The sequence below is a fragment of the Notolabrus celidotus genome, chromosome 23 (assembly GCF_009762535.1).
Source record: "Notolabrus celidotus isolate fNotCel1 chromosome 23, fNotCel1.pri, whole genome shotgun sequence".
Lineage (NCBI taxonomy): Eukaryota > Metazoa > Chordata > Actinopteri > Labriformes > Labridae > Notolabrus > Notolabrus celidotus.
In genome coordinates, this window is record NC_048294.1 from 20742407 (window position 1) to 20763661 (window position 21255).

A 21255-nucleotide genomic window follows, 5' to 3' on the forward strand; every position below is an offset into this window, starting at 1 on the left:
AAGGTGATGGATCGCTTCAAAATGGAACAAAGGTAACCATTAAATAATGGAAAACAGGCTACATACTGTGTACAGTCGCATTTAATTAGGTTCTAGACGTGAAGTTACAGCGTCTGGATGATTATTCAATCTATTGAATTAAATATCCCCATTGAGTCGCCTTTTTACATATTACACCAACAATTATGCATATTTTTTGTTATATTTATGATTTATTCCTTTATTCCTGTATATCCTGTAAATGATATCACAGCACATGGCACACAAACACACGCACTCTTGATGGTAGCAGGTTATAACATGGTGTCTTGTCTGTGTTCAGGAATATTCCTTAAGCTGCCTTCATATGCAGTGGAATATTTCAACAGCGCTCATTGTACAACTGTATTCCAGTTGCTGTTTTGTGAATTTTAATTATACTGCAGCAATATATTATGGGATAGCATGTATTTGCTGAAGAAAATGTTAAATGAGAGACAGGTCTTTAAAAAAAAGTAGTGTTTTTGTGTTGGATGCGAGGTTGCACTTGACCGCATGTCGTTTATGATATTTCTGAGCCTGAGCAGGGACCTTGAACGCCTCACAGCCCTCCATGTTTCCCCTCCTCCATCAGTCCGCCTTGTTTCCCTCCATCATCTCTTTGCTGAGCTCTCACTGCTCGGACGGTGCGTTAAGGTGCAGACCCGAGTCCCGCTCTTGGGGGAAATTAGAGGAAACTCAGACGACCTGTACGTCTTCTAAAGGACAGTATACGACTCTTGAAGCCTAGAGAACTCACGTCTCACCGCCTTTGTGCTGCTGATTTACAGTAAAATGGATCCAATGACTCAGTCCGCCCAGATATCATCGTCGCAGGGGTTAGCCGATGGACAAAATTCAGCTACCAAAGAATCAAAGATGTCCGGTAAGAAATACACTCATGTAAATTTAATAAACCCAATGTAAATTGAATTAATACCTTCTTATTAAATGACGTTAAGCCATTTTTCAGTGTATTTTATAAACGATAGTGCAACTGATTTACGTCACTCACGCAGTAATGTAAGACAGCTCTGTAGACACACATCTCTGTGTATTGTCTGCTGCTTTCTACCTGTGTGTTGTTTCATCTTGTATCAGCTCTAATAGGAAACACCTGTGGTAGCTAATGAACAGATCCGGACGCTGCCAATCATTCCTTCGTGAAGCGTTAGCTGTGCGAAAGCGAACTGACGCGGTGGCGAATTCGCCATGTTTGTGTGTACGGCGAGCGGGCGGGTTCGCTGCGCTTAGCACGCTGTGAGACCCAGCGACGCGAACGAACACGGCGGTGCCAGTTTCTAACATGTACAGCCCTCATTACATCACAGCCATGCATGTTAGGAGAACACTAGTGCACTTTTAAGTAAAAAATCCCTCATGAGAAGCTCTTAGGGTTGATTGAGTCCCGAAATTAGCCGTTAAGTGACAAAGGGCTGGGCGAAGTGGTCGCGTTAGGTGTGTTCGCGCCGCTGGCCTGCTGCCTTGTGTGAACATCTGCTGAAGAAACTGTGATTCTGAGTCGCTTTATTATGAAGCTCATGCTCCTTATTGTAGAGCATGACATAAGACATTCAACCAAACAGTACGTGGTTAGCAAGACAGCCTAGAAACAGATGAGTCAAACGCGTTACAGTGAGCAGCGTCGTTGTTTTAATGCGTGTTGTTGTTGTTGTGCTAATTTGGATTAAATTGGAAACAGTGTCCAAACACAATCTGCACATGAGGTTTAACCCGAGCCGAATTGAAGCATGCATCCCAACGATTGTTAATATAGTCTTACATCATGCTCTACGCAGCGGGTATGTTTGTTGACAGTAAATTAAACATCACTTCACAGCTTTTATTATGACATTTGGTGTGACAGAGCTTGGTGAAATGTTGCTCTGCACTGCAGAGGCATTGTTACTGGGCCAGTGCCAGTGAAGGGAGGACCTCTTAAAGGCGCATTGCTCTTTTTGTGTCGGTGTCTTGATAATGGCATTACTCCAAGAACAGAAAAATCAATCTGCGTGATCATTTCTTTGTGTCATCCCCTTTCTAGTTCTGCAGTGCTGTCAGGTTACTACAGTCTAGACCGGGCTCATTAACACAAAGGAGCAGTATTGTCTCCCACCCAGCGGGGCCTTATTGACAGGGTGATTGTGTATAATACGGAGGAGGGAGTGGCTGCTCCATCAGTGTGTGTTTGTATGTTTGTGTGTGCTAAGCCGTCTGATTTGATCTACACCAGTCACTACATGTGAGCCACTCGCCCTCGCAGCCGTCTTCTCTTAATCAAAAGGATTGTGAGATTTAAAGAATTACTGCACATGTGGTTATGGGCGTCAACTGGATGTGGCCGGGCGTGGCAGATCACGCCTCTCTGAGAGTTGTTATCGCAAAGCAAAGGAAGGAAAATTTAATTAGCGTTCAGATTTCTGGAAATCCTCGGGGTATTTAGATTGCTCTTGAGGAAAGCATTGAGGATCATTGTTTTCATGTTTACCATCATGTGGCGATTAGAAACATATGACTGAAGAGGACAAACTGTAATCTCTTTGAAGTATAAACAGGTCTGTTGATTGAAGTCATGTTTTAATCTGCTTTGTGCAGGAAATTCAGCAAAATTATGCACAAATTTGGAATGTTTTGTGCATCATTTAGAGTTTCATTACAAGGGATGTCTGAAAATTCTGTTTTTTTTAATGCATTGTCATGTTTTTGATGCTAAAATGCATCTCAGACATCTATTTTTTTAAACAAATATTTGACATTTTTGATGCAAGTTTCTTATCTTATGACTCAGTTTAAATTAATTAATTTGCACAAAGTGTTTTGTGGAGTCAGAATTAGCTCTGCCAACTTCTTCCCACCACACAGCCCTATTATTAACCTAACATACGTCTGCAGGCTGAGCTTATAGCTGCATCTGTGAGCGCTATTTTCTGTCTACCACCCACAACTATAATTTCAAGGGAGACTCAGAAGCAGAGCTGTAGAAATAAATAGTTCCCCTGCAGCCCTGACCGAAAAGATCAGGGTTGTTTTCTCTCAAGATGATGGAGACCTTAGTCATTCCTGTGCTGCTGAGTCACCTTAAAGGATCCATGAGGTCTGTAGCCACGTTGTATGTAAAGACTAGACTTTAGCTCTTATCATCCCACTCTGAAACGTTTATCATAACGTCTTTAAGATAAACAACAACACAATGAAGATCTTTGTACTGACAGTTAATCAGTCTTTGCTTTGAGTTAATCTGTCACAGTTTGTTGATACTGTTCATGCACACAGATCTGCAAAGGCTCACTTTGTTGCTTTAAATGTAATGTTTGTAAAACAGCAGTTAAAGGTTGAGATAACACTCAAACAGACACAGCATTGACTTCAGCTTCAAGAGAAGCAGCCTGTCATAGAAACAAGGGAATATTTCTTTTCCTCTCTTTGATGACATGCGTCTCTAAATGCTCCACATCACTGATCCCTTACTACCCCACCAAAGACTGGCTCTTCTGTCCTCACGTCCCAGCCCTGGTTGGAGTAGCTCTCGTAGTAATCTACACCCAGTGTGTCTTCCAGGCGACCAGATGGCCTGGCCCACCTCTCCGGCTCCTGTAACCGAGCCCATTCCACTTGACTGATGAGTGACACGACGAGTCACAAAGGAAGTGGCACACTTCAAAATGAGGACCTCGTTTCTCAAACTGCATCACATCAGAGATTCAGGGGAAGTTAACCAATCTGTGTAACGCTGCAGTTTAAAGGACTTCAGACGTACCTCACAGAGAGCTGCAGCACTTTGTCGCTGATGTACTGGACTCTTAAGGCCCCCTGCAGAGATGGACCTTATGTTGAAGGAGACAGCTGTTCACAGACACCAAACCCCATTCACAAAAACAGTAGTTTAACCTCACAGAGTATGGGAGTGGCTGACCTGGAGTAACTTATTAAGGTACTTAAATCTTTCATTAGTCTGAAGTGAGCTCAGTCCAAAAACCCTCCCAGTGTTATTGATTTCATGATCCAGTCGCAGTTTCACTGTGTTCTTCAACTTGCATGGTTTAATCTTTGAGTCAATCAATCTTTATTTATAAAGCACCTAATCACAACAAACGTTATCTGAAGACTCTTACAAACAGAACAGGTCTAGACCGTACTCTATGTAGTGGCAACTTTTAGCAAAAACCTTCTTGGCCACTTCTGCAGGACGTGATATTTCTGACTCGTGCATTATAACTCAGGTTTACTCAAAAGAGGAAATTGATGCCGTACAAAATTAAACAAATTGAGAATTTATTAAAAATATCGAAAAACAAAATTCACTTCTAGTCGCTATTAACTTGTATTTCCACAAAAGCAACAAAACTATAAAAAACAAAACAAAGCTACGGTTAGAAATGTTGCTCCTTCTTCTGCTCAGATGAAAGCACACATTGCAGTGCACATGCTCTGTTGCTCCAATTTAGCAGCACCAATTACCCGCAGCATGACAATTAAAGGCACATACACTTGAATTACTCTATGGCTGTAACACTCTTTGTTCTATTATTAACAAAGACCCAACATCAAGACAGGATAAGATCCAGTCCCATCTTACAGACAGGACTCAGTCTGATCTCATCTAAATCCACCATGGGCAGGGCACTTTGCAGCATTTAGCAAGTTACAGTGGCAAGGACAAACTTCCTTTAACAGGCAGAAACCTCCAGCAGGACCAGACTCATGTTAGACACACATCTGCTGAGACCGTGTTGGAGAGAGGGATAGAGGGAGATAAAGAGTAGCCTGGTAGACTGGTAGCCACTTGTGGCCAATCACACTGTAGGATTTGTAAACCATGAATAAGATGCAGACGAAGATCTCTTCTAGCCAAGTTCAGACTCAGCTAATTTCCTCGTTGTTCCAATTCTGACTAGCCAAAATTGGGCACAGATTATTCAACACAGCTAATCACAGGATCACAGAGCCTGCAGATTGGTCTGCAGAGTGTGGCTACCACTAGCAGAGCTAGCACCACCAGCCCTCAGCTGGTTCCTCATTGCTCTGGTGGAGTGGTTATATGTCAGTTTAAACAGACACATCCTACATACAACTTTATCTTCATTTACTAGATCAACATACTGACAAACCACGCCATGCTACATGATGACATCTGTCACCTGTGCACCTTTACATCCAGGTAGTAGAGCTTTAAAGCATTATGGCAGTAAAGGAACTACAGTTAGTCGAGTTAAGTTCAATATATCATCATTTTGTGTAAAATAAAGGTCTATCTCTGTCGGGATCCTCCCTCTAATGTTATCAGAAACCGAAACAGTCATTGCAGCCTGTTTCACTTCTGCCGGCTGACTCAATCTCCTGCTGATCTTTCAGCACCTAAAATATGTGAATAAAACCCATCTAAGGTGAAAGGATAACTCTTTAACAGTTTAACTTTAGCTCTTTGTTGTTTTCTCCCATCGTTCTGTTTTTATAAAAGCTAACTTTGTATCAGAGGACTTTCAGTTTCAGTATGTCAGGACTGTTCTCTGCTCTTTAACTGTCATTATCATGACTCTGAGTGTTTCAGCTAGCTGCACCACAGACCTGATGATTCACTGCTCTGCTAACTCTCACACCGTCTCTTACAAACCTGCGATCTGACATCCGTAAGCGACTTCTCATTAACGTGAGTGGGGCTGACGTTTGATCGTCGCTCGGTGTGAACCTCATGGAGGTGAAGCTGTAGAGAACACAGAGTTCTTTCCACCTCCCTCTCTCTGCACTTGTCTTGCCAACACAGCCCTCCTCCTCCTCCCTCCTCCACTCCCTCTCTCTCTCTTTCCTCCACTCCCTGCTGGAGCCAACCGTATCGCTGAGGTCACACAGGCAATCAGATAGCCCTGAGGGGGGGAGGACAGTCGGGATATCTGGAACACCAGGGCAGGGCTGGCAGGCGGTGCAGCTGACCCACCATGCACCATCACTTCCACTCAGGGAGGAGCGGAGGGAGCTTGAGGAGGCAGCAGGGGCGGCACTGACCTCCAGCTCATGTCTGCTAATAACCGATCTGATGCACAACAAGTGGGAGCTCATGAAGGGCCAGTGTCCCAGAGTCCAAAACCTGTCATGATCAATATGTTAGGGTTTTGTTTGTGCAGTGGCATGAAAATGTTCTGCAGGCAGGGGAGGAGGTCTATATCTGCATGACAGGTGCAGTTTGCAGAATTTAGCGCTATTTAAAAAGTGTTCTTTATGAATAATCTGTGCCTGTTTTTGACACGTCTTGATGGAAGGGCCACAAGAAATGTTAGTTTGTCTTGTTTCAGCTTATTTAAAGGTTTTTACCCAGATGAAAATCTGAAATGATTCCCTCTGAACAAGTCTTTCTCAGCTTGCTTCTCCAAAAACCCAAAATCCAGACTCCTAGAAGACAAAATCCTTCATGCAGTGAAAAGACAAAGTTAAAGCTAGCACCCTTGTAGCCTCTTGTTGCACGTCTCATTGATCTAACTTACGTACATTCTTCAGCCTAACCCCCAGCAGGTGGAGCGTCCCGTCTAAAGCAGCTCTGATCATACAGCTGTCAGCAAACCTCATCAGCGGGCGGAATAGGCGACGTCTGCTGCAGAAGAAAGAAGAGAGGAGAGTTTGACACTTACGTTGCATGATGCAGCTATGATGCTAACGTGACTCTGCGTGTTTGTAAACACGGAGCTGTTATGTGTTTCAAGGTGATGACGTGTCGGATGAAGTTATAAAAGATAAATTAATACAAATGAATATTCAGTGAAGTTCTTTCCTCCACGCAGTTTGCAGAGTTTGACATTTAAAGGGATGTCCTTTCTGTTTATATTCACGTATGCAGCTCAGCTTTCTGCCACACTCAGGTCATCTTCTGCTTCCCTAAACGACTTTATTCAAATGCACAACGTCACAAAAGAGCAGATCAGTCAGCAGTGAGACTCTCTCCATGATATTCGTGTTCTGATTTGATTTGCACACAGATAAAAGAATCACACCCTGCAGGTTTTATCTTCCTGCAGCAGTCCGCCCTGACGATCCTGAAATACCGGAGAGCTTTAGAGAGCCGGGTGGTGGAAAGTGAAGGTGTGGTGTGTGAAAATGGGAAACAGTCGCATGAATCTGAGAGCTGGAATGCTGCACCGCGAGGGCACGCCAACCCCAACCTGCCCGGCCGGCCGGCACTGACTCCAGTCGAGCTGCAGCGAAGGGGAGACGCCAGCCGCTCCTCCCTGAGCAAACCTGAAACTCTCTCACGTTCTCAGTCCTCACCCATGACTCAAGGTTTCTCCGTCCTGGCATTCCCAACCTGTCTGATGACAACGTAGAATGAGGTGTGACCTCGTCGTTCTCTCGCTGGAGGCTGCGCTCAGAATGTTTGATGTCTGAAAGTATGTGCAGAGTAACTTTAGAGCCTCCCCTCGTTGCTGGAGCAGGCTGCAGGGATTTACTCCCCGTTAGACACCAGAGCTCTGCTGACATGTCACACTGATGGGACGAAATAAGGTCCTGGTTTGCAGCGGTGGTTCCAGTTTATCCTGAAGGTGTTGAAGGGGGGTGAGATCAGGACAGGTGGGGCACTGCTGCAGCCTCAAGATATCTTAAAGGAGCATTCTGGCATTTTCAAATCTGAGAACTGGTTTTTAGTCAGAGTCTGAACGTCTTAACGACATGAATGACTTGCTGCACGATAATCCTTGGAGGGAAGATAATCCAATCAAAATTTGACCACCATAATTTCTTGTTTTTATCTCTGACTGGCTCAGATTGTTACTCAAAACAATCAATCAATCTTTATTTATATGGCACCAAATTCACATATGTTACCTGAAGACTATTTCTAAACAGAGCAGGTCTAAACCATACTCAATGTTCTATTATCAACAAAGACCCAACATCAAGACAGGAGAAGATCCAGTCACATTTTACAGACAGGACTCAGTCTGATCTCATCTTAATCCACCATGAGCAGAGACCTTTGTAGCATTTAGCATGTTACAGTGGCAAGGACAAACTTCCTTTAACAGGCAGAAACCTCCATCAGGACCAGACTCATGTTAGACACACATCTGCTGAGACCGAGTTGGAGAGAGGGATAGAGGGAGATGAAGAGAGAGAGATGATAGTGGCGGGATGAATAGTAGTAGAAAGGATCCCAGCTGAGTAGAGGCGTGCAGACGAGGATGCATGTGGCGAGTAGCATCTCCTGAAGCTGTGATTTTGTCTTCTTCAACCTGATTAAAGTTACTCTCATTGTTTACGTGCACGCTCAGTAATGTGATCTGATGCATCAAGCGTCTCATCTGAATCAAACCGTTTTGACATACAGAGATGTTCTGACACTACTTCATCAAACAGCAGAAGAAACTGATTTTAATTGTTTGATTATTTTGACCATCAATCCTGAGCTTTTTGAAGTCTCCAGTAACATGTCATCAGCCACAAACCAGTTGTACTGCTCCTGCCTTGTCTCTGTTAATTCTGGAAATAACAAAACAGGGAACTTGTTGTGCTCAGTGAGAGTAGTTTTACCACAACCAGGAAGAAATGATCGCAATGTCAAACGGCGCAAACCACCACTCTCTATCGGAGTGAAACATCTTTGTCAACGAGTTGATCGGTTCATAGTGAGGTGTTTTACGTGAGGCATTTTTATTCTAATCTGGATTATAAGTGGTTGATGTAGTCAGAGCTGTAGAGAGAGAGGTACCAAACACATTAGGACAACATCAGAGCTTTTGATTCTACAGGAAGCACCAATACATTGATCCTTCTTTTGTCCTCCTGTACCTTTACTGTCCAGCAGAAGTTCCTCTTGCGTCCTGTTGCTGCCTCAAACCCATGTTTGTTTTCTGCTCTCTCTCCCCTCAGGTGTTTAAATGGTCTGAACACTCTTGTTTATTTTCCGTGTTTGTTAAACACAGTGGCGTGGGGGGGGTCTTTCTTTTTGTCAATAAAGCGTGCAAACCTCTTGATTTAGACGTCTAAAACTCAAACAGAGGTCTGTATCTGCAGGGATCCTCTCTGACACCAACTTTCGTCTGATCCCTGAGAGTTTGTTCTCCAGCTGCTGGATGAAGCATTCCTGTAGATTTCTTTCATTAGGACTCAAACGGTGTAAACCCTGATTTTAAAACCTTTAAATAAGAATATGAGTGTTTGCTGGTCCCTGTTCCCTCGGGGGAAGTCCTGCTGCTCCTGTAGACGCTCCTCTGTTTGCTGATAGCGACGCTGAGTGTGTTTGCTGAAGCTAACCGTCCTCTGGTGTAGAAATGATAAGTGCATGTGTTAAAGTGATTGTAGTCTGCATGGAGCCTGGTTGGTGTAGCAGTAGTGTTTTTGTAGCCTGTAGAGTTGTTAAGCTGGATAAGCTAACTCTTTATTGAAATGCCTTTATTTCAATAGACACAGCGGATAGGACGACTTCTCTTCTTCTCCTTCTTTTTTCTAGGATGACCATTCTTCTGTCCTTTTTATTTTTTCAGATTGCTTTCTTTCCTCTTCGCCTGTATCTCTCATTCAGTCTCCTCAAGGCAAGTGTATGGTTCTCTCTCTACGCTGCTCGCCTGCTCTCACCCTCTCTCCTCTACTCTCTCGCTGGCCTGCTGCTGTACCGCTCTACTTCATCCCCTCTTTATTTCTGGTGCCCCTCTCCTGCTCGTGCGAGAGTCCGGTGAAAATAGAACGAACCTGCAGAGAAAAGAAACAACTTAGCTAGCTCCAGCTCGACTCTTCCCTCCCCTCCTCCTGCCAACCTTGTCATGCTACTCCATCTGTTTCCAGCACTGTTAGCCAGTTAGCACAGCAGCTCCTCCTGTTTTCAATGACATATGGCATCAGTGATTTTCTTCACCAACCCCCCAACAACCCCGTCTGCAACCTGAGATGAAACCTCTCTAGCATGTTCTACAAATAGCCATCTTGACCTATTGACAGCTTTTTATTGTTAGCGTATCGTAAGAGCTGCAGGAAATGTGTCTGTGCACGGCAGCAGAAGCAGAACGTACACTTCATTGAGGTATCCACTAATGTTTTTCACATTTCCTCGGATGTGATTGATCAAATTGGCATTAACAGACAATTATCTGCAGAATGTTTACTAAAGAGTTAGCCTTGTAAAACCTGGCCATGACAGCTGCCAGCCATCCGATCCGTTTCAGCCTTTACCTCGTGATGTCGAGCATTATTTAGGTCAGCGGCACTTGCTGTAGGTTCAAGATAATCCCAAGATTGCCGCTTTATTTTAAGAAAGCAGAGAAGTTCAAGTTCACATTGTGCGCACAAGAGCAGAATCCTAAAAATGGATCCAGTTCCTGAGGGGACGGTCCTACCTTCCTGCTGCCCTACTATCTGAGCTCCCTGCTAAGCCAAAGTAGCAACCGGGCCCCTCTGAGGACGAGTGGCACTGGAGATATCATCCACCACCCAGCAGCCTGGGCCTGCCATCGCCTGTGGCTGCTCACCCGCCCCCCACCCCACTACCTGCTTCTGGCTTCGTAGGCTTTGTGCATGTCTCATCCTCGCTTTAGCATTAAATCAGGTTTTCTTTCTTCATTTTTAGATTATTTTTGTGCTGTGCTTTTTTTCATGTAAAAGTAGCAAACATAGGGTAGATACAGATTAGGAGAGATGGTATCATGAGGCACAGAGTCACACATATGTCGGAAAGACTCGATGTATTGACTCTATAAGGGAGGAACGGCAGTGTGTGACTGCATCCTGTGGAATTTGAACTCCTCCTGACTCATCTGCACCTCATAAAAGATATCTGACTTTGCTTATTCAGGACAGAGTTAAAGCAGTTAATCAATCATTGCAGTATCAACACAAATACCTGGATTATTGGACTCTAGAAATACTGGATTTGTATTTAAGTCAAAGAGACAAACTTAACTTCAGCCTGTGATCTAAATGCTTAATTTAGCCGTGGCACTAAAATAAGAAGTTTTGGATCATTAACAGCACAGAGGACTTTGAGTTAGGAGGAGTCAGCTGAGTACAAAGAGGAATGCAGGCGGTAGAGCTTTCAAACTGAGTCTGAAAAGACCCCCCAGTGTCTGACGCTAACAGGAACTTCACTATCTCGTGGGATCCCTCTTCTTAATGACAAACAAACAAACCAAGTAATTAAAATCGAGAACATAACTTCTTGAATAAGTCGGGACGTCGGAAAGGTGCTGTGAGCAGAGTTGCCACTGGCATGACTGGGGGGAGGGAGAGTTAACTCCTGTAATAAAATAGTGACGTGGTGATCACAAAGTTTATCTGATGATCTTTGGGGAGGTTTAAGGGGCTGCGAACTGAGCTGCCACTGACTGAAGTTGCTTGATGACTAGAACCCTACATTTGGATAATCAAGCTTAAGATTTAATATCCACAATAAAGAAACCCATTGATTAAAACTGATGATTTAACTTCTTGAATAAGTGGACAGTGCCGGAGTGGGCTATGAGCTGAGCTGCCTCCAGTATGTCTCGCTGCTCAGCCTGTTTTTGGGTATCAGTTCATCGTGGTTTTTACTGGGGGGATGAGTTTACCTCAGATCTTGTGTTATAATACAGTGATTGGGTGATCAAAAAGCATATTTACCTGAAGCTTTTATGTGAGAGCTCAGGGGCTGCGAACTGAGCTGCAACTGACTTTGGTCGCAAAATGACAAAAATCCAACATTTGGATGAATAAGCGTTCAACTTTAAGTGACATGTCTTGAAACAGAAGATGGTGCGCACAGGACGTTGGAATGGGCTGGGAGCTGAGCTGCCGTTTACATATTTGTTGATGATCAACTTGTTTTTAGATTGGGATCAATCATGAAAATGGTTTTGGAGGGCTAATTGACAAAAAAGTATTGAAATGAATAAATAAAGCAGTTTTAAAATGTAGATTAGTGTCTTTCTTGTGGTCTTAGGTGAGGTTTCAGGGGCTGCAAACTGAGCTGCCACTAACTTTATCTCACTCACAACAAAAAATCCTAAAATTATAGTTAAAAATGAATGTGGATTCAAATAGGAGTTGGTGCTATTGGACAGCAACAAACCAAATTGATTAAAATTGGCAAAGGACACTGGAAGAGGCTGCGAGCCAAGCTGCTACTGCCACAAAAAGTCTGTTTTTGGTATTTACTACTTTGTTAATTATAGAGGGCTCCTCCAAAAAAAAGGACTTGATTATCAGAAGTTAGAAGTTAAAACTTAGTGTTTTCCTCTTTGATGGGGTTTAGGGGGCTGCAAACTGAGCTGCCAATAACTTTAGATCATTTGATAAACATTTGGTTTAGATTAATGATCTTTAAAATTAAATTGGCATAGCTTGAAGTACAAATTGGTGATTTTTAGCAACAAACAAACCTAGTGATTAAATTTTGCAAAATAAGTGTCACTCAATTTAGCTGACAAGATTTTTTGAAGGGGCTGGGGGCTGAGCTGCCATTAGCATTTCTGCAGTTGCTTGTCCCAGTTGAGAGGTCTCAAATACCAGGACTTTGTGCAGTAAAACCAATGAATACAGCAGTTTGAAGTTATGTAGTAGTGTTCTTGCTGTGGTGAGGTTTCAAGGGCTGAAAACTGAGCTGCCACTGACTTTAGCTCACTTGATGACCTTCCTGGGTGTCTCTCTAAATGTTAGAGTTAAAACAAAGATGAAACTTGAACTACTGCAGAATTAGTAAGCACTTATAAACACCTCTTGTAATTTATAGATACCAGAGTACTGATTCAGGAGTTTGGTTTAGGGCTAACCTAAGAAAAATAATGGAACATGAAGTGGTAGTTTTGTGTTTTAGAGCTTGGATTTAATCTGCTAAATTCAGAGTTTAGTGTAACAAAATAACCTCAGCGATATAGAGTTTATCCAAGACCACGGTATGTGGCTGACAAGGTTGGACCTTCACTTAAATTTGACGTCTGGGATAAGTTATCTCAGACGTCAATGAGTAGAGAGTTTTTTTCTAAATGCTCACCATACCAGAGGCCTCCAACATAATCACCCAGCTCCTGCAGAGAGCAGATTACATAAATCAGACGCTGAAGAGCACCGAGGCCTGATCTGGCAGATGGTACATGACTGGTGGCCAATTACAAAGCAAAGTAGTTGACAGTTTTATCTGCAACATGTTCACTTCGTCACTCTTGGATTTGAATGGTCTCTCTGGAGAATCTAATAAAAATTAGCTCTCTGTTTGGATGTATTCTCTGAGCAAAAGCTGTTTTGGGACTTTGTTTACAAAGCCTGCAAATGACTACAACGCTGCTGGCGAGTTGGAAAGTCCATTCATGTGGCCTAGTTTGAACAAGGCATTGTATTGTAGAGCAGGGGAGGTGGCTGTCCTGTGCAAGACAAAGTGGACCAGTCAGTTTGGCATCTGTGGAAAAATCTGTCTATACACAGTGTTAGAGCAAACATCACAGGCTTCAGTTAAAGTGGGACAAATCTAAACATTAAATAAACCACAACCAGCAGATCCTGATAGACCTATGCATGTTGAGTAAAAGTTAAATCTCAGTCAGCAGCGTGTGCACAGAGGTGGAGCTGGAAAATGTAGCCGCCTATCACAATGGCTTAATGTGGGTTTTGAAAATGACATTGGAGATCATTGGTGCTGAAAGGGATTATGTGAATACCTTTGGCCTCCAGGTTTTTGGGGCCTTGTGGCTTTGGAGGGGGCCCGTTCATTAACTGAATAGGGACTGCAAATTAACCAAAGTTGGTACCGTTTGGAGTCGGAGCACAGTTTGTTTTCAGAGGCAGGTCAAACACGCTGACCAGAACATTTAAAGACACTCTACTGTTTGTGTCGGTGACGTTTTTGAGATCCGTCCTTTTCCTTTCTTTTTTAATAAGCTTTTAATGATCCGTTCTAACTTTGGTGCTTCCTGGAGAGATCATTTGGAGCCGAACAATGACGAGCGCCATTTTGGAAATGCTGGCTTCTACAAATTTTCTATCAATTTACAAACAGGAAAAGAGGTGAAGCTGAGGTTTAAGCCTCCTGGCAAACAGTTACAACGTGACCATGTGTCCGTCAACATAGCTACGCCTCTAATTAATAATCTAATATTATCCAAATGGATGCATTTTTTTTTAATTCACTCCCTGTAAAGTGTGTATGGATGAATACATGAGCTACACACCCAGAACTGTTTATTGGACCAGGCTGTATTTCAGCTGTGAAAACTAGCCTTTTAATATGGGACCTAATGGGGATTCTTTGGCTTTTGAAACCAGCATCTAGTGGACACTGGAGGAACTGCAATTTCTTACACTTCAATGTAATTGAACACTGGGTGTTGCCACTTGAAGAAAACAATTTTTCTTTAACTTTGTTTATTTTCTAATGCTGAATTTTTTAGTCATCCAGGTAGAAAACATGACAAATAAAAATAGCGTCGTACTTTTACCCCCGACCTTCAGCTCATGAGAATTGTCTGGGATTGAAAGATGGTAATCGGCTCGTATCGGTTTGCTTGCTGGTTCTGATTACAAAAATATGCTCAAAATGACTCTTTGCATTTCAACTTTCAAATCATAGATTGAATAAACATCTGTTGTAGAAGAAAAGGGAGGCAGAAACATCAATTTGAACAACTTGAATATTCAAAAACTATTGACAATCTACAATTTAAAAAAAGTCTTTTGGGAAAAACTACAGGACCTTTTGTATTTCTTTCCTTTCAGACGCTGTTTAAATCTCATGCCCTGTGTGTTTCTTTAGTTCTTCTATTTTGTAAAGATTATTCTGGGGCCCTTTTGCCTTTTATCTTGAAAGGACAGCTTGAGAGAGACAGGAAATTTGAGGAGAATGACATGCACCAAATCATGCTAGGACCGGGAACTGATCCTACAACCAGTGCGTCGAGGACTTTGGTGGTTTTGAAAACCTCTTCTAGAGATATTGTTTGTTTTTTCGGTGACATTCCTCTGGGCTTTTACTTTGAAAGTATTAGCATCAGTTGTTTGTGTCTTGAATAATAAAAAGTAGTCATTTTCCCAGAAACTTTACAAGGTAAAGCCTCACAAATAGCACAAATAAGTGTTTGGGGATTAAGGAGAAGCTTAGGGGAACTAAAAGAGAACAGTTGGTGCAAGGGGGTTCAATGGGGTCAACTTAAATCTACAAACTGCCTTTAAAACTTTGCCTGGTCTTGGTGGAGGGGTCTTGTCTCACCATAACTCACCTTGAGGGAAAAATTAACATTAAACTAAACATTTCCACTGAAGGTGAACTTCTGCAGGATTATTTATGTTGAAACCTGTCGACATAAATCATAGTCGATGAGATTTGATTTCTTTTGCTGCTTCATATCATCATTTTGATATCTTCAGTTCCCATACTGACTTTTACGTGATGGCAACCCTGTAGAGTTGTTAAGAGCAGCATGCAACAAGTTGAAATCCCATCCATTAAACTGATCTGCCTTACATTTCCATGACGCAATGCACGACTGCTATGGCTGCAGCATAAAGGCCTCGCTGAATAATATAAGAAGTGCATGGGAGTTCAGTGTCTGTGATTTTATATGACCTCCCCTCCTTTTTCCTCTTCGCTGCCATTCTTCTTGCACGGTGATGCAGACAAAAGAGTTGTCCTGGGCTCTGACAAGCCCTGCGAAGGTGTAGCAACATCCCTTCGCTTTGCCTCTCAGCCCGGCTCATTCAGCCCCGGTAACTACGGGAGTGAAGCAGGTCCGCCAGATGGACAGCCAGACTCACCGATAAAGACGTCCCCTGTGTCAGAGCGAATAAAGGCGCTGGAAGCTCTCGCCGCCAAAAAGAAGGAACCTGATTTTAGAAGTGACGGAGGTTTCACGCACTACAGAGATCGCCACCATGAGAAATCTGAGAAGACTCCAACTGAGACCCCAAAATCCCCCACTGAGACTTCAAAACCCTCAACCGAGAAATGTGCACCGACTGTCCAGAAAAGAGGAGGCTCTTCTGATCTGGAGTCGCCTGAATCCCCCTTTGAGGTACTCGGAGACCCGAGACAAGTCAGTGAATTTGAAGAAACAGAAGAGTGGATGAAGACTCATTTACCTCCTGTGCCAGACTTAGCAGCTGTAGATCTAGTGAAAGCTTCCTCAGAGGCTTCTTCGAAGGAGGAGAAGGTGAGCGACATTGTGATACCTGAAGCTCCTGCTGCCTTTGCTGGTGTCCCTGATGCCTTCAAGGATTCTCCTGTTGAACCTCCAAAACTGAAGGATGACTTCACTGATGCACCGAAGCAGCCAAGTGTCGAAGAAGAGTCTGAGTTTGACCTCAGCTTCTTACCAACAGCTTACATGTGGGATCAGCAGGAAAAATCAGGCGTCCAGGCTTCATCGAATGTCAATCCTGTGCTTCCAGCTTCACCTGCACCTCCTGCAGGCTTCGGTTCCCCGACTCCTCCTGCCTCCCCACCTGTTACGACAGATTCCAAGCAGAACACTTTGGATGACAAGAAGCTGACTTTGACCGGAGATCTTGAGGCTCCAGAGGCCAGTGAAGCAGACAGCTCAGGAGAGTCAGATGATACCGTTATTGAAGATGTTGTCACCACTCCTGCATCTGTTCCTCCTACCTCTTCAGTCGAGCCTGCAGCTACTCCTTCTTCTGCGGCTCCCAATCCTTCAACCGAGGACAAGGACACTCCTCCACCGAGATCTGAGAGGAAGCTGATGCAGGTTCCAACAATTAATGTTATTGAGACTGATGAGCCAAACTACAGCGATGAAGAGATGGAGTTTGAAGTAGAAGAAGAGGATTATGAGGTTGTTAAAGACCCAGTCAGAGAGGCGTCAAAGACCCCAGAGCCAGAGGATGTTAAAAATGAAACCACCAAAAAACGCCCCTTAGAAACTGAGTTTATGGAAGGTTACTCTCCACCGTCCTCGCCTGTGGACTCTGATGAGGAATACTCGCCTGAACATAAGATACCCAGATCTCTCCCTGATGCAGTCCAGAAGGAATCTGCATCAAAACCAGAAGCTCAGTCTCAAACTGGTTCAAAAGACTCTGTGCCTGAATCTGAAAAATCACAGACCACTTCCAGTAAAGAAAACCAAGAATCAGACCCTTTCAAGGGCCCGAATGATGACGTGGACTTCCCTGACAACGACGATGAATGGTCAGATGAAGCACAAGATATCCTCGTCGGCTCGAGCAAGACTGATGATGCGCTCGCAGAGTTGAATCCCTACGCTCCAGTTGAGAGTAAGAGCAGCACGACTGAGAAGACGGATTACATGGAGACTGCTGCCTTTCCTAAAACCAGCTTCATGCAAGACGATATTTATGACAGACAATCGTTTGATTACGATTACGACGCATCCTGTCCCATAGATGACGTGGTTGACAAAGGGTTTAATAATGCTAAGGAGCGGTTTCTATCTGATTCCTCTCAAATCCAAGATGACAAGCTGAATGCAACTGTGCTCAAAGAAGACTTAAGTGCCACGAATGACGATGATGATGTTACCGTCACCAAACCATTGACAAGAGATTATCCCGAAGACCCGTATTCTTCTTTCCAAAGTGTGACTGTAAGCAAAGATCAAGATTCAAACAAGAAAGCTCCCTCTGATGCTGCGGACAACATGGGAACTAGCCTGGCACAAAAAAGTGTCTCAAAGGACACAAAAACAGGTCATCCCACACCTGACAAAACAAGCAACCCGGGAAGCATCAACCCGGACAGCTCTGAGCCCTCAGATAGCTTTGTGGATTTTATGCGTGAGTGCCTAAAATCGAGACAGGACGGAGATCCTGAGGATGAGCCCCACGATGTTTCCACAAAGAACAAGTCCGGGAGCACTGTTGTACCTTCCAAGCACCCTCCAACTGCGGTGATGGATCTTGAACAAGAAAAGCTCACCATCAGTGCGATCAAAGAGTTAGGCAGCAGTCTAGAAGAGGAAGAGGAGGCAACATCTCTCCGATCAAAGGCTCCCGACCACGACAACCTCAGTGCAACATCTGCACAGCACTCTTTCTTAACCTCAGCCCCTAATCCTCCGTGTTCCAAAAGCAACCGTGTGTCTGACAGCACGTACTCCAAAGAGGTAGACGCCATCGACGAGTGGGTGGCTGAGGCCTATCATCTTGCTGAGCATGTCTTGACAGCAATACTAACCCACTTATCAGGTAACACCTCTTCCTTTCGGGCAGTAGGCCTGCTGACCTCATGCAGTTACCTCAGAGGGACCTCTCTGCTCACACGCACCTCGCTCACGCCTCATCCTTTTCTGTTCTAGCAAGAAAAAACAGACACTTTATGATTGCAGACGGTCCTCTCTCTGGGTGCTTCAGTGCTTTCTCACAGCCAGAGTTCGGCTGTTTTGAATTCGTATTGTAACGACTGGGGAGGTTGTCGCTCTGGAACATCCCTAGTTTGGATCCCCAGGAAAGTTGCGTTGAAAACTTTCTGTGGCTAAAGTACATCCTTGTCGCCAAGGATCATTGAGCACTTAGTGCTCTCACATCCTGAATACAGAGAATCTTTGACCAGAAGGTCAAAGGTCAGTCGAGTTAAGTTGTTCTGAAACTGACTACATGGAAATGTGGGCTAGCTACAAGTATGCATCAATGCACCATCCAATACCTTAACCAAGGTGATGGAACCCCCAAGAAACGGCTAGTTTTAGTTAAATAATCCAGTGATAATTATGGAAAACAACCATGTGGTGCTACCAGACGGTAATCGGTGTGGTTTTTTTTTAAGTTATATTTTTGGGCTTTTCTTGCCTTTTATTGATAGGACAGCTGAAGAGAGACAGGAAATGTGGGGAGTAGAGAGTGGGGGAATACATGTAGTAATTAGTCGACCGGCTGGGAGTCGAACTAGAAACCTCTGCGACGAGGACTATAGCCTCTATACATGGGGCGCTTAGACCGCTAGGCCACCAGCGCCCCAATTGGCGGTTTTTCAACCCTTAATATGCATGTTTTTTTTAATCACACTTATATCTGAGGTGTGTTTGCAATCACCCAGTACTTATTAGAACAAGTATCAGGAAGGAAAAATGTTATCAGAACATCTCTAAAGTCGAAGCAGCTGCAGAAACCGCAGAGATTACGGAGGCTAATCCAGTGAAGTGTTCTATATGAACACCAAAGCTGCATATGCTCCAGTGATCCCCCCCTCGTCTGAGCTTTGACCCTGCTCTGCCCTCTGTCCTTTCCAGCTCGGCAGTGGTCCACTCACAGAGAGAGGGAGGGTATGTTTAAATATGGTGCCCAAGTGTTGGCTTGCACACACCTTGAAAGTCACGGGTTGCAGTCGATCCATGGTGTTGGGTTTCTGCCTTTAATGCAACTTTCTACAACAGCCCTGGAAAAGACCGTGACATGACGAGGTCGGGGACGTCAAAATAATTGATGCAAAATTAATTTAATATCTGACGGCTGAGGTGACGCAAATTATATCTGTGCCGTTACACTTTGAGGCAAGATGCCAACTGGGGAAATTAGTTTTTAGTAGGTCTTTCAATCTTCCTCGTTCATCCAGGGCCAGTAACCCTTTGTCTTCTGAAAATGTTAAAACACGAGCTGCTGTAGACCTGCATGTTTCTGTGCAGTTACTGTGCAAACTCTGTACAAAGTTGACCGCAGTGAGGGCACGGTATTGGAAAGTGTTAATTTTCCAGCAGCCAGTCCTGCAGCACCCTCCCCGTCTCTGCAAACATGATCTCTATTCCACACACACATGCACACAGAGGCTGGTATGCAGACGGTAATCCTGACACATTCAAAGCTACGTCTACATGTGTTGAATACTTTCACCAAGAGTTTGGCACACCGCACAGCAGAGCGCCGGTGCTCAGGCAACCTGGAACGAGGGCAGAGTTTGCAGAAAGTGCATAAAAGAAGTGTCAGCTTAATTTAAAAGCTGCTTCTCTTACGGCTCTGTGCAGCTCAGTCGCTGTGCACATAATCGTTCTGTTTTAATTGTGTTAAAGAGGAAGCTCTGTTCGGTGTGGTGCTCTGTGGAGGAGCCGTGTTGCTGAATCCTCCCCCCTCCAGCCATGAGCTGTTTCTATTTTAGTGCTTCTCTGCAGTGCTGCTCCACAACTCAGTAGGTTATTAGGCGGGGTACATTCAGCTAGGTAGGATTGTTTCATTTGACGTGGCTGCTCTCAGGCTGCGTTACAGGTTTCTAAAGAAAGAGTCTGTGATGAAACCTACAGAGCCAGAAACTTCTCCCTACCTTTCTGCATGTGCCGGCTCTCACTCCAGACTTGTTGCCGGGGCTTCAGAGATTAGCCAAAATAAAACATTCCTTCAGTGTTCAGATTTGTGCTAATCCTCCGTTTGATGTTTTGCAAAGTGGAGGAAAGACATGCGTAAATACTCTGATCAAACTGAACCTGGATCCGTTTTCGGTGTGTGCTGCACGTTAGGGTGAACATGTGAAGTGTTGTTGGACATGACGGCCTCAAACTAAACAAGATAATAACTCAGACTGTGTGTAATGAGGTCACATGAAAACAGAGCAAGGGTTGTTTCTTAAAATAGCCTTTACGTAGTTTAGAGATCACATCAACAAAAACTAACTTCTGCTACTCTCAAGGAAGACTCTGTTAAATTTAAAACAGACACACACGGTTCGAAACACATCATGAACACACATCTGATCAATAATAATTCTGAGTTTTTTTAAAGGTTGTTCCACTCCCTCACCAGGAGCGAACATTGTTTAGTTAAAGCTGTATCTGCAGGGTTGTAATCTTGTTGTTGTGCACACTTGTGTGAAAGCCTGGGTGCTGTTTTACCTTTCCTCTACAGAGTTAGCAAAGCAGTGCGTTCAACAAATGTTGTGAAACAAAGTTTTGGCATCACCCTGCACAAAGCCTTCAGAGGGGCAGAGTTATTCCCTCCTCACAGATTAACTTTACAGGCAGAAATGAAGAAGTGATGAGATAATATCATAAATAGGGGTGGGACAAAATATTGATGTGGTAATTTGACGTCGTCCAGACCTGTGTGATAAAGTATCGATATGAGGGGGTGAACATCAATATTTTTATTTGGATAAATACGGCGCTAGATTTCCCTCAACGTGTCACTACTTAATGTCTCCACATGGGGGCGCTAATGGCCTGAACGAGAGGAACGTGAACAGCAGTCGTTTTCTTTTTCAATACAGCCAGCAGGATATCAGACAGCGGTGATACGGAGCTAGAAAATGCGCTAACCGCTCTTCAAACAAAAAAGAGAACGTTTGAAGGCTCTTTTAATTTAATTTGCAGACTAAAAACATTAACATTGTTTCATCTCAGTGAA

At 43.8% G+C, this 21255-nt stretch overlaps 1 protein-coding gene across 2 annotated transcripts in view; it reads left to right on the forward strand.

Moving 5' to 3' along the window:
* rtn3 (reticulon 3) overlaps nucleotides 1-21255 on the forward strand; it is a 34669-nt gene continuing 13414 nt past the window's right edge. The window contains exons 1-2 of one of the 2 annotated variants that reach the window (XM_034676203.1): nucleotides 1-32; nucleotides 810-904. In XM_034676203.1, the coding sequence (XP_034532094.1) occupies nucleotides 7-32; nucleotides 810-904 (121 nt within the window). In that variant the 5' untranslated portion in view covers nucleotides 1-6. Of the gene's footprint in view, nucleotides 33-519; nucleotides 729-809; nucleotides 905-21255 lie in introns of those variants that run through there. The other variant, XM_034676202.1, reaches the window with a different exon arrangement.